Source organism: Struthio camelus, chromosome 10 (assembly GCF_040807025.1).
Source record: "Struthio camelus isolate bStrCam1 chromosome 10, bStrCam1.hap1, whole genome shotgun sequence".
NCBI lineage: Eukaryota > Metazoa > Chordata > Aves > Struthioniformes > Struthionidae > Struthio > Struthio camelus.
The window spans coordinates 21,677,684-21,691,353 of record NC_090951.1 but is presented as its reverse complement, the minus strand read 5'-3'; the positions used below and the strand labels follow the sequence as shown (position 1 = coordinate 21,691,353).

General features: G+C 42.2%; 1 protein-coding gene across 6 annotated transcripts in view; it reads left to right on the top strand.

The window, feature by feature from the left end:
- Window positions 1-608: 608 nt before the first annotated feature.
- The window catches only part of CBFB (core-binding factor subunit beta), a 48,609-nt gene continuing 35,547 nt past the window's right edge, over window positions 609-13,670 (top strand). For 3 of the 6 annotated variants that reach the window (XM_068955530.1, XM_068955529.1, XM_068955532.1), the window contains exons 1-3: window positions 613-771; window positions 929-1,015; window positions 5,562-5,678. In XM_068955530.1, coding sequence (XP_068811631.1) covers window positions 694-771; window positions 929-1,015; window positions 5,562-5,678 — 282 coding nt within the window. In that variant the 5' untranslated portion in view covers window positions 613-693. Of the gene's footprint in view, window positions 772-928; window positions 1,016-5,561; window positions 5,679-13,670 lie in introns of all 6 variants that reach the window. The other 3 variants (XM_068955534.1, XM_068955535.1, XM_068955533.1) reach the window with 2 other exon arrangements.

The following is a 13,670-nucleotide window of genomic DNA, read 5'->3' as shown; positions in this document are numbered from 1 at the left end:
TCGAGCTGATGCTTAAATCTGGAGTTGCTACTGGTCGCAAAGGTATTAAACCGCCCATAGCGTATTTTCTACGTTTTAAAAAACCCAAAAAACTTCATTAGAACAATTAGAAGTCTGCCTATAAGCAGTGAAGGGGTTCAGCGACTTCCCTCCTGTTCGCCGGGACGGCGGAGCAGGTGCTGAGTCACCCGCGCCCCTCGGCGGGGCCGCGCCGCGAAGGGCCGGCGAGGGCGGCGGCGGTTGCTCCCCTCAGCGCAGGAAGCCGGAAGCCGCCGAGACGGGCCGCGTTGGGGGGGGGGGGGCGCGCGCGCGGGGAGGGGACCCCGCTCCCCTCAGCTGTGGCGAGGGAGGGGGTGAGTCACGGCGGGGTGACTCAACCCCCCCCCCCCTTCCCGCCTGGGCGGCGCGGCGCATGCGCGGCGGCGGCGGCGGCGGAGTTGTGAATGGTGCGGCTGTTCGGCCGGAGTTTACGAGCCGGGAGGAAGTCGGCGGGGCGGGGAGGGGAGGGGAGGGGAGCGGGAGGAGGCGGGAGCGGGCGGCGCGCGGCGGCGGCGGCGCGAGCTCGGGCGGCGGTTGTGCGCGCGCGGGGGGAGGGGGCGGCGGCCGGCGGCGGCGGGGGCTAACAAAGGGCGAGGCGAGCGCGGGGCTGGGGCAGCGCGGGGCGGGCGGGCGGCCGGCGGCGGCCCCACCACCATGCCGCGGGTTGTCCCCGACCAGCGGAGCAAGTTCGAGAACGAGGAGTTCTTCAGGAAGCTGAGCCGCGAGTGCGAGGTGAGGCGGCGGCGGCGGCCCCCCGCCGCAGGGAAAGTTTCCGCGGCGGCAGCGGCCCGCGGTGGTGGCGGCGGCGGCGGCGCAGTCTGTGCGCTCCGCTGCCCCCTTATCGCCGCCCTGAGTGGCCCCTCCTGATTGCGCGCCCTGTTCCCCGCAGATTAAGTACACCGGCTTCAGGGACCGGCCGCACGAGGAGCGGCAGGCCCGCTTCCAGAACGCCTGCCGCGACGGCCGCTCCGAGATCGTAAGTGCCGCGCCGCCACCGCCGCCCCCCCCCCCCGCCGGCCCGCTCCGCGGCTCCGCTCTCTCACCCCGGGGACGCGGGAAAGTTGCGCCTCCGCTTACGAACGCGCGGAACGTCCCGCGGGGCGAGTTACGGCCGGGGCGCGGCGGCGGCGGCGTTCGCCCCGCTGGGGAGCGGGACGGGTGCGGGGCCGGGCCGGGCGGAGGGCGGCGGCGGCGCTGGGGGCATCTGCCGCCGTTCGCGGGAGGGAGGCTGCAAACGTGATGTTCCCCCCCCCCCCCCCCCAGCAGCTCGGAGAACGCGCCCGACTCGAGCGTCGGGGTTAAGGGAAGGCAGCGCCTGTGTGCAAAGAAGTCTTTTATCGTCTTTGCTATAAGCTGTGAGCGTAAATCGGCTGAACTTCCTTTCCTCTTGCACATGCTGCAGTTAGGAGCTGCTTGTTTAAATGTTCAGCTCTCTCTTTTTTTTTTTTTTTTTTGAAAGCGTAGCTTTTTGAGTAGTAGCGATAAGCTGAATTGTTCGGGAGATAACTCGCCAGGAGTCTTAACAGTCCATTTCTGGTGGACTCAATCAAATGCTTTTCAAATTAGGCTCTGAAACTTGGAACTTCAGCCCTGTTTTTTCTCAGACACTAAGGTTAGTTACTGACTACTTTTTTTTTTTTTTCTGAATTAGAGTGCACGATTAAATATGGCTCGGAGTAGTCAAGAACTGACTGGTTATTTCCTGGTTTGATTTGTGCTCTGAGTTCCTTCTACGAGATCAGTATCTTACAGCATTGTTGTTAGGGATCTGGTTATTAACTCTTCGCTGTTCTTGAAATGCAGAAGTAACTTCTTTTGCGTTTACCACATATAACGAAGGACAAGGTAAACACTCTCTTTGCACTGAAGTAATCTCTACTTCCACTAAGTTTGGTTCATGACAGTTCTTTAATTTCCTGTGGTACGGTTACGTTTAATAAAACTCCTTAAATGTATACCCGCTCACAATGAAATGCACGTCCATATTGGAATATAATTGAGTACCAACTACTGCAACTGATTTGTTTGCTTGCCCTTGTGAGTAAAAGGGTATTCACTCAAGAACATCCTTATTTTTTACTAAGTAACCTTATCCGTGCTTGTCCTGCAAGGTTTCAGAACCGGTTAACGTTAATTTGTGAGACGCTCCCTGTGGTCAGTCTGTGTTCATTTTACTCCTTTTTTTAAATTCATTTTTCACTGCGTGTGTCTCCTTCCTTTTAAAAAGTTACCAGGGAAACAATGGGTAGGTAAAGAAAACATAGTTTACGAGCGTTTGTAGTTCCTGAACAGCTGAAAGTGCGTAGTATACCTGTATTTCTTCCCTTAAAAAAAAAAAAAAACCCAACAAAAACCCTCAGTTAATAATTAGCTTATTAATGCAGTTTATGCACTTATTTCTATAAGTGAAAAATCGCTGTAGATCCGTGTTTGCATTTGTAAGCCTGCTCTGTCAGAACTACATTGCTTGGAGAAGCTAGCAGTGATGGCTATTCTGCATGTTTTTTCATTTACAGACTTACAAATCAACCTCTAAATTTCTTGACCTGTAACATCTGGTTTTGTTCTGCGAACAGCGCACAAATAGTCAGATTTATTGAAAAATGTAGTATGCACAATGACTGATGGTAAAAAGAGCTAGCAATTTTACTTTTTTTTTAATCTCAAATGTTTTGCTAGAGATCAAGGATTTATCCTTTTATTTTCAAGAGGAGCATTTGCAAATGACCTTACATATTTTAAGCAGGCAAAAGGAGGGGGGGAAAAAAAAAAAAGAAAATGGCTTTAAGAATTTAAACGTAGAGTTTGCAATAGGTCCATGGTTATCTCTGTCAAGTAACTCTTGATGGAATAGGAAAAATAGTTAACAGTATTACTGAAAAGTAACTGTGAAATACTAAGTAAGATTTGTATTTCACTTGTAATAAAGTACTTTGATAACTTGAGAATAAGTTGACATATTAAATTTGTTTTGAGGGACTTTCTGACTATATACTTGGTTGGAAGGCACTTATTTGTGTTTACGGTGTCTAAATGTAGGTCAGGTCACCCGTGTACTACCTGATAAGCTTCTTGCACAATTTCAGGCGTGCGTGTGTGATAGTGTTTCTGACTGAGTTTTAAAAGGCTACGTATAGCAAATTATAATCTTTGTAATTTCAGGTTTAAGACCAAACTGGTGGTGTGTTGTGCTTGCTGCTTTTTTTGAAGTTAAAAGAAAAAAAAAATTGTCGGTAGTCCTGTGTGGTTAGCAGTAAGATTGTTCTTGGATTTTTCGGTATTGGCCGATGATTTTGATTTAGGAGTGCATGGGGATTTTATTTAGATGGTTTTCTCTGTTTAAAGAGAGGAAAAGTGCCTCAAAAATCCAGAGAATAAATATCTACGTTACTTTTAAATAGCTCATGGTCTGAACGTTGGCTGCATGATTCCATGAGGATGTGGGAATTTGTGCGCTTTCGTTTTCTTTTTTTTCCCCCCTTTGTTTGGGGTGTATATGTGGGGGTGTATGTGGGGTGTGTTGTTGTTGTTGTTTTTTGGTGGCCCTCTAGGAAAAGTTCGGGGGTGTGGGGTGGGATGGGGAGATGGGTGCTTCGCTGTCTCATTTAATTTCCCTGAAAGGGAGCATGTAACTTATGGTTCAATATCCTTGGGCCCGCGGAAACTTAAGCAGTCTGGACGGCTGCAGATGTCAGCTGGTTTACGCTCAAAGATCTTGTTCTTTGGTATATTTGGTTTTAAGCGTATAAATGAAGTAGTTTAAAACACGTATTTGCTGAAGATGCTCGGCGATGGAAAGGTAGTTTTTGAACGTACTAAATTGCAGTGACTTCACGAGTCAAAAATATTTAGAGTTAGGGATAATTTTTTGTTTAAATAGACTCACTTGAAAAACAAAAGGGTAGTACAAGCTGGTCCAATTGCCTGATAGCTGATGGTCTGTGGCCCTTTCAGTTTTATGCTTCCGATTTGTGCAAATGCATCCCTGATGAAGCTTCTGTTACGTGGCTTGAAATATTTATCTTTCGAGTATTGTATTCAAACAAATGTTAACATACCAATACAATATTCTCAAGACTAGTAGGATTGATTTGTCAGTTTTAATGATATCGCACACCTGCTTAATGGGAGAAATTAAAAAGAAAAAACTGCTCTTACAGAGAGAGTCTGGAATGGAAGCTGGCTGCAGAGTATTAGTCTCCCTTTAAAAAAAAAAAAAAAAAAAAGGACAAAGCACTTCTACTTTCAAAATGGGAGGTATTAGTCCTGTGACAGTCTTGAAGTACGATGACCGGAACTATCTTAAATGACATGTAGAGCTATTGTGTCATAGATAGTGGTGGAGTGATATTTATACCATCAAGTTGCTGAATTCTGGGTTGCTTGACAGGAATCCGCTGGTCAGGAAATTCCAGCTATTAGAGGAGTATTTATGTAGCTTTTAAGAAAAGCTATATTCTGGATTAATGACCATTTAAATCTAAGGGATCATGGTAATCAATCCAGTTATTTGATTGCACCAAATTATGTTGGACGCTAGGATTTTGAGGTATAGTTATATTCTGGCAGTGCGTGTGAGCATTCACGTGCTTGCAGGACACGCTGCAGCGTACCACGGGGCAGAAATGCTGAGAATCCACAGAATTCTGCTTGCAAATATCTCTGCTTTTTTTCATTCCACATCTGGAAATTGGCATTCTCTTTGCCCCTTTGAGGTGACGAGATGTGCGAGTAAACGCAGACAGCTTATAGAGAAAACTTGATCTTGTTTTCATTTGAGACCGTAGGAAATTACTTACTTGAGAGCGATGCACGCTTTTTGTAATATGCTCAAGTCAGTCCCCTCAGTGATTTTACAAAAGGGGGCAGCTAAAAGAATTCCTATTCCTACCTACTCTCACTGACACTACGTCTGCCGATTTGTATTTCAGTGGTGTCTTAATGTGGCAACAGGATTACGTGTGTTGTAATGTCTAATAATGCGTGGCATGTGGAGCTGTGCATGGGTGCTTATTTGCCTACAATGAAATAGGAATAAATACATTTTTATTCAGATAGGCGCTCGTCTAGGCGCAAATAGATTTTGACAAGAACTGCTTTTTCAAAAAAGTTGCCCCTAGGAACAGGTATTGGGAGTTCATTTTCCTTCAGAGGTACTTTTAGAGAAATGCAAGCTCTTTAAAAAGCATAAGCAATTTTTAATGCTTGAAATACTAAGTTGGTATAGGGTATCCAGCCAGAACTGAAAAGACAAATTCTAATGTCAGCAAAACTGATTTGAAAGAAGTATTGATTCCATGTTGTATTTTATATCTGAAGCAGCCAATGGCAAATGTTGTCAAAATGGAATCAGATGTTTGTAACTTAATACTTAAGAAAAATGATGAGTGCATGTTTCTGACTTTAAGTATTCTCTGTGCTGCCTGGCTTAAGACATAAACTGATGTAAAAATAAATGACTGCCTGCATAATTTATGTAATGTCTTGCTCCCTGATCCTGTTTGTATTGATTTTTCTAAAAGGCTTTTGTGGCCACAGGAACCAATCTGTCTCTCCAGTTTTTTCCGGCCAGCTGGCAGGGGGAGCAGCGACAGACACCGACCCGGGAGTATGTCGACTTTGAAAGAGAAGGAGGCAAGGTAAGAAGGAAGTTGTTGCAACTGAAAAGTTTGTTGTGCCTATGGTCTTATCAATATGGACTGCGTATATGATGTGAAGTTAGTAGTATTTCACATCTCAGTTGTACGAGTACGACTGAATGCTAGTACGATAAGCTCTAGTATCACTTTGTTTTAAAGCATGTTAATATTTTGGAGGGAAACGTGGGCAATACTGGTGGCTTTTTTACTGTTTTCAGGAACAGAGCCTGATTTCTGTCGTCATACTATGATAAAATGTTGGGGGAGCGGTAGAAAGTGAATTAGCATTGTGTAGATGCTTCTAGATGGTACAGAAATTAGACCTCCACTAACAAATGGTTGGACTAATGAAAATTTGTGTTCTTAACAGGTTACATCATTGGACACTAGGTTGTTAGCTGATAGAACAAATGCTCAATTTGCTGTTTAGTGGAACAAGGCTCTTTTTTTTTTTTTTTTTTTTTAGTTTCATCGTGAGTGATAACATAGATAAAGCGTTATTTTCAAAACTGGTTTCTGATTTTCCTGTTTTTGTTTTTTGTTTTTCACCCCCCATCCCCCCCCCCCGGAGTTGTTGTACTGTGAACTGATACCAAAAGCTAGAATTCCCTGATGACATAGTGATGATTACTCCGAAGCTGCATCAGGATGAAAGTCAGAAACCTTGCTTAATCTCATCAGAATAAAGTTACTGAAACTACTTATGACCAGTTTCGTTCTACAGGAAAGGCATACCTTTAAAAATGTAGATGCTGTGTCCTGTCTATGCTTCTTACGTGCTTTGGGACTGATCCAGTGATCACAGAAGTCAATAGGAGCCTTTCCGTTGACCTCAGTAGGTTTGGACCAGGATTTAGGCCCCTTCAGCATTTTTTTGTTTCAGGCTAGTTTCTGTATAATTTGGAGGGGGGGGGCAGGGAGGGAAAGATTTTAGTAGACTTCAAAACTCTTGCCTCTGCCTGAACGTTCTTGCCCATTTCAGCAATAAGTTAAAGCTAATATTACCAAATTTAAAAGGCTGGAAGAAATACTTGAAACATGTTCGGGTTTAATGGCATATTGGATCTTTTAAATGCTGCTAGGTGGCAGATAAATATTTCCTACAGTAGGAGAGCCTGAAAGGAGCTAAAAAAATACCTGAGGGTAGATGTGGTATTCAGAATTCAAGTTAATGAGTTTTTTTGGAAAAAATTATTTTCCATTTAGTCCTGTGAGGCTTACAGAAGTTTGAAAAATTGGGGGAGAAGGAGTGAAGTTGGCTATGCTGAGTACTGACTGCTTTGCTAAGGAAATCGAATTGAATCTGGCTCTCACTGAAAAATATTGATTCTGGCTCACAATTGAATGAGGAATTTTTCATGAAATGTGTAAGAAGACTGAAGTCTCTCTTCTTGCCAGTTCAAAAATAATTTTATTTATTTCCATGATTTTTTTTAAACTTATTTTCTCAGCTCCGTACTTCAAGAATTCATTCTATTTCATCCATTTTCTTGTGTTGCCTTTATCACGTAGGAACCTGGTAGATACATTACGTATTAAAATAGAGCATGACTCTCGTTAGTGCATGCCACTCCCTGGTTTTTGTGTGTTTACAGTAAATTCTAGAGTGCTTTGCTATAGGTTTAGAATGTCTCATTCCAATCGGGCTAGAGGTGGGCCAGCTAGTAAATGGGAATAGTGTTATACTCTAACGTGAACGAGTCAACAATTCACAGTTGTGATCTAACTTTACTACTGTAAAGCCCATGCGAATGCAGGCTCGTTCTGCACGGAACTGAGCTTGCTTGAAAGTAAGCCACTCCCATAATTTCAGAGGAGAAGCAAGCAGGATGGGAGAGTTTCTTGTGTTATCAACAAATAGCTATGACTTCTTTTTTTTTTAAATCATTTGAATCGTCTGAGATTTTGTTCTCTGTAGATTTTTTTAAACTTGATTTTTATTAAGAATTTCTTTCATAGGCTTCAGCAGTCTCTTAACACCATGTGATTTTTGTAGCTCTGTGCAACATTGTTTTATGAGCTTTGATTCTTGAGGCAGTGCATAATGTGTGTTTGTTCATCACTGGATTTAAGCCAGCAAGGCATGTTTTTAATTATATGAATAAAAAAAGGCTATGGGGGGAGCTGTCAATTATTATTTTAGGCATTAGTTTGAGATCTAGAATGTAGATAAAGTTACCCATGCTAGACTATTTCTCCTCTGGAATTCTGCTTAAGTGTTTGGCTAAGCCAGTGATGGCCCAAAATAGTTTATCCAGAGTTTAAATATGTCACTATTGTGCCTAAGCAGTTTTGTACATAGATTAACAAGATTATCAATGCAGCATGTGCTAGAATTGCTTCTTAATGATTGCGTTTTGGAGAGAGAACCACCCTTGCAAATGCCCGTGAAATCCTAGATTCCGTGAATAAAAGTGAATATTTACTTCATAGGCTCTTTTTTTTTTTCATTCTGATATTTCTTAAGTGAGGGATTTTTCCTATGCTTAGCTTGCCTTTAAATTTTGCGTATCTGATGTTCACAGTGGGTGGGTAGGCTCTAGCGCACACCCTGTCTTTGTTGGTTCGGGAACTGGGTAGCTAAGCGTTAAGCTTAGAAGAGGAGTAGAAGAACTATGCTAAATAAAACCATCTTAAAAAAATGTTTAAACATTGTGCTATCTTTGACGTGCAGTAAATACACAATTAAAGGATGCATATTTGAGCAATTTTTCAGGTTTGTCTTAGCAAAAGCGCAAACGTCTGTAAAAACGGCTCTCTGGACTGTAAAAATAACAGAACGTTGTATTTCCTTGTGATCCTGTCGGGGGGGGGGGGGTCAAATTGAGCGTGTCGTGTTTCTGGATCTCCTAATCGTGCTGAGGCTTCCTAATCCTGTGTATTGTCAGCTCATGTCCAGTTCTTTTTAAAGATATAAAAATAGAAGTTACTAAAAAATTCAGAGGCAGACACTGCAGGAAAATCTACTGCCTGAAATCTCACATCACTGAACCCTGGAATGAAACCCAGGGTTTTATTTTTCCCCTTGATTCTCCAGAATCATTAATTACTAAGACTGGTCTTGTTGTACTTAATGAAGTTCTTTCATTTTTACTGCAGGCTCCAGTGTGTGTGTGTATGTGGGGACAGATTTCCCTTCGCTGCATTTCAAAATCTAGTTTTATTGCACGTCTCCTGGTTCTGTTAAGAACAGTGTGATCAGCTTCCTTTGCTTCGTTCAGTTTGTATACTTTTTACTGTGAGATAAAATGTCCCTGTTTTTCATTTCTTAGACGTCTTTATGTAGCTGTAGCCTTTCATACCTGAAAGCATTTTAGTTCTCAGGTATTCTTTTTTTTATTGTTCAAATATGTTGACGGGTTACTACACACAGGACCTCTCATGAAGCGTGTGAAATTATTTTACTTCCCCTCCCCTTCCTAATACTCTTCTCCGTCTCATTTCTAATGCAGCTTAACTTCCTGTCTGCTGTTCAGCAGCAGCTGCTCGTAAACCAGCATCTTCAACGCAGGCTTATTTCAGTATGATATGCTATGAACTCCAAAATTCCAGAAGAAAGCACATCAGATGTAGTATAAATTGATTCAGAGTGTCTGGTATGCCGCATGTGTGATGTAGCTAGGATTTCTACTTTAGGATAGATTTCCTCATGTGCTATTTCCCCTGTTAAAACTGGGAAATGTTTTGACAATAAGCAGCTGACGTTAAATACTCAGGTGAATCTGAAAAACCAAAGAATGTCTATCGCAATACAAACACTACAACAGTTTAAAAAAGGTTGCGAGAAAGAAAGAAGCTAAATTTAAATTGTGTTCAACAGACCTGGCTTTCCTTTGGGGCCTTTTTTCTCACTAGAATTAATTTTACAGCTTGATAACTCAGCCTTGTACCCAAACGAGCTTTTTCTTTTCTGACTTCAACAGTACACTGTTATGTATTATTGGGATAGCTGCATTGGCTGCTCTGGTTTTTGAGCAAATGTAATTACCAGTCAAACGTAGGGTCCCAGTGTACCCAATAGAATTTGTCTGAAAAGTGAAGGCTTAATTTATGAGAAATGTCTGAGTACTTGTGCAAACCTGTTTTGAACTGGAGCTTTTACTTTCTTTGTCAGTCCACGCTACTTTCTGAAGAATTTAGTTGAAAGTCTTAATTCACTCGAACAAAGTTGGGTTAGCAGCTTCCCTCTTTTGGTTTTTTGGATTTTTTTTTTGTGGAGGGGGGGAGTTGTACACTTCCGAACAAAAAAGGTTTCAGGGAAGGTGATTTACAGTTTCAGCTCTTGTTTATCTCCACTGTAGTGCTCGAGAGCCATGTTCCTTAAGTTCCTGTATTTTCGGTCTGGCGTTATTTACGGTTAATACATGGAGATTGATTGTTACTATCTGAAATGTTCTCAGAGTTAGCAGAATTACTTGCATGTGTACCCTGCAGGCTGCTGAGTTTAGTCCCAGGACAAAAGGGATTCTAGTTTAATTTTTTTCTAGGTCTGTGGGAAAGCATGTCTGATGTTACAAATTTAGGAAAAATGTATGTTAGAGCCGTAATGTTAATCAAAAATCATATTGTGGTGTGCCACCGCATAGATTAAACTCAGCCGTGAGATGGGTGTGGTCATCACTTTATCTTTGCATATAATCCAGTAGTTGAGGTGTTAACAGTCATCAAGACTGTGCTTTAATTTGTCTGTAGTAAGTTCATGCTCTTTCAAATTACTGTGAAGATCTGTTTAAGACATTTCTGGAGACACTTAGTGCTACAACCCTGAGGAGTTGAGTGTCATCTGACAAAGGTCACAGAGCCGTTTGTACGTGGGGAAGACACATGCGCATGTAAGGTACAATATAGATGAAAACCTGGCAAATGTCAATACTTAAGGGGGACTGTGCATTCTTTGTGGAGTGTCTCCTGATATGTGAGGGCATCTGCTGAGGACTTTCTGTTTCCAGGAACTGTCCTGCTCATAAGCAGTTTCTCCTGCAGAACAGTCTTGCTTCACAAATGTTAAACTCGGGAGGCTGAGGTTCATTGCTCTGTTGACTCCCTGGCTGTTTTTGAGGCTAGTTCTTTAATCCACTGGTGAATTAAGAAAACGATGTTTTGGAGGCAGGTTTTGATTCTATTCGGTTGCTGTTCTCCCTCTTTGTACTAGCAGAATGATGCAAAATTTCTCCTTTGGCTTATTCTCAGTTTACTTCAGGAATGCAGAACTGGGGAGATCTGACTGGTGCCTGTCCCCGGTTTTGGTGATACTTCTGAGAACTCTTTTCTAGGCGGCCTTGGAAATCTTTGGTGCCAGTAGCTGCTGCTCTTGTTTGGTCTGGCCATGTCTCTCTGACTTAACTGTTCAGTTTCCTACTCGGCTCTCCCTAATGACCCACAACCCAAAACTGTTGTGGCAACTGGGACAGCCAGAAAGATTCTTCTGTAAAATGCAGCTAGTGGTCAGTGCAAGGACATCGGCTGCTTAACTCTCTGTTTGCCCAGGCCATTTGAGGTGTTTTTGCCTGCTTTGAGGTGTTTTTGCAAGTGGCGTTGCCTTGATGAAGCCCACAATCGCTTTTGTCGTTCCTTTATGTCTTTCTCAGACTCTTCCTGTAAGCTTTAAACAAAAAGCCGGTCTTTATTCAGACAGCAGATAAGTAGGTTTGGTACTGTATCCAGATTAGGCCTGGCTAAACAGCTTAATGCTTTTTAAGAGGTGTGAGACAGGGATCCTGCAAAGGCAGAATAAGAATCCACTTTCCTGGATGAGCCCTTTGATCAGTTTCCCTCGAGGCATCTTCATGAGCTGAGTGAAATAGTAGGTTTCAATAGATGCTTGTGATTCTAGATTTTATCATTGTATTTGTGCTTAAGATGCCTTTCTCTCTCTCTCTCTCTCTCTCTCTCATATAATCATTTCTTTATGGTCCTACACAAAATATAGGATGCTCTTTTTCCTTGTTTTGTCTAGATACTTTTGAGGTGGTATTCATTATGACCAACTATGGCATAGAGGAAAGCTTCTTAATTGAAAGTTGCCTTAAAGTTAGGCAGTCATAGCATATCTTTGCTTATTCACTTTCCGACAGAGCTGGGAGATGCTTATATCTGCATCCAGTTTATATACCTTAACAGTTAGGAGCTTGGTCTTTGGGAAGAGGAATCTTCAGAGATCGTGGCTCATTAGGTATGTATTATCCTATGCTGGCAAGCAGCCAAAGGCTGAGATTTGGACAGTTGTTCCTGAAGACTGATTTATCACTGATTGCCCTCCTCCATGAGGGCATGAGTCACACCAGGCATCTCTCATGTGACAAGTATCCACAGCCTTTTCCCCTTAATCCTCATGCTCCCCCCCTCCTCCAAATAGTCTTGTTACTGCATGGAGCCTTATTCGTGTACTGTGGTGCACGCAGTGACTATGCTGTTTGAAATAGAGCTTATGAACAATACCCACAGTATTTCTGTGCTATTAACGTGATGCCTACCTGTCAACTCTTTCTGTAGCTCCTAAATACTTCAGATCTGCCATCAGTACACCTGTTTTGGATTAGCTTTTATTACATGTTGTAGAAGCAGTTATTCAGTCATCTTTTATATATTACTTTGAGCTTTTTCCAGTGGTCTGAAGGCATCAATTACAGTTGTAGAGACAAGACTTCACATTTACTAATACCAGCCTCCTAAGGTTTGTCAGAAGAGGAACAAAATCAGACCAAGTTAGTGAGCTAAACTTTACATTTGGGAACCAGCTATATGTAAGGGCAGAGGAGTGTTGTGTGGATGAAAGCAGTGCTTAAGATCCCTGCCGCGTAGATGTTGGAAGAAATCCAGAATTTGGATTGTTAAATCTTCTTTTGTTTGCATATCAGCCTCTACTTACTAAGCAAAGTTGTTAACATTATGCTTCTGTGTTCTTATAAATGAATGAGAAAGGTAAGAATGCCACTTAGAGAATGAGAAAGGTAAGAATGTTGAGGATTTGTCTTTCTTTGTGCAACTCACTTACTGCATATTTTCCAAAAATATGCAGTAAGATGTCTAAATATTTGTTACAGGAGACTGATTTTTTTTTTCAGAAAGTTACTGAAATGTTTCTTCAAGCTTTGTTTTCCAAAGTGCAAGTAACAAAATAAGTTAATTAGCTTACATAATTGCATATTTGATGCTTTAACAAGCTGACCTGGTACTGTATATATTGTGACAATGATATGGAAAAGATGAGGACTTCTGTCTTGCAGACCACCACTATTCCAAGCACACGTGAGCGCTAAGAAAAGGATCATCTTTTGGACAATAGTTGATGCTGCAGATTTGTCTAAGCAAACAAATCTATTTTCTGTGTTTCATTAATGCCTAGACTTGTACACAGGATCCAAATCATGGCTCTTTGGGGAGTCTGTGCAGAACTTAGACATTCTTTTTTGTATTTAAGATACTTCAGCAGTTGCCGGCTGAAGCTGTGGGACTTTGGGTATGATACGCGTTGAAACTTGTTGTATCTGTTCATCTCAGAACAGATAGAGAAGATAAAACCTATGGAAGGTGGCAGAAGTTATTGAACCTGGCATGAGTTTCACAATAAAGGTCATTACATGTTAGTTTTCTGTTGAAATGGAGTGACTGAGGGCAAAGTGTTTTGTCATGCATTTCAGATAATTTTTTGGTCTGAAATCTAGGGAAGAAAGCTGCTACAGAACACTGGGTAGGGACTTCGATCTCCTAATGAAATATCTCCTGATAGTGGTCGAGGAGGGGTGAGCATCATTTGACAGAAGAGATGGGTGGTGACCAGAAGAAATTTTTAGCTTCTTTTTGGCCAACGTATTCCTTTAAAAAATAAAAATAAAAAATAAAAAATTCTTTGGTAGAGGTGATACTGGACTTTTTTCCCCCTTCCGTTGTTAAAACTGATAAAAGCCTGAAGAATGCTTAGAACAGGAAAACTGAGGCAGGAAGGATCTAGGCAAAATAAAATAACTGTAGTAACGTATTTTTCTCATGCTA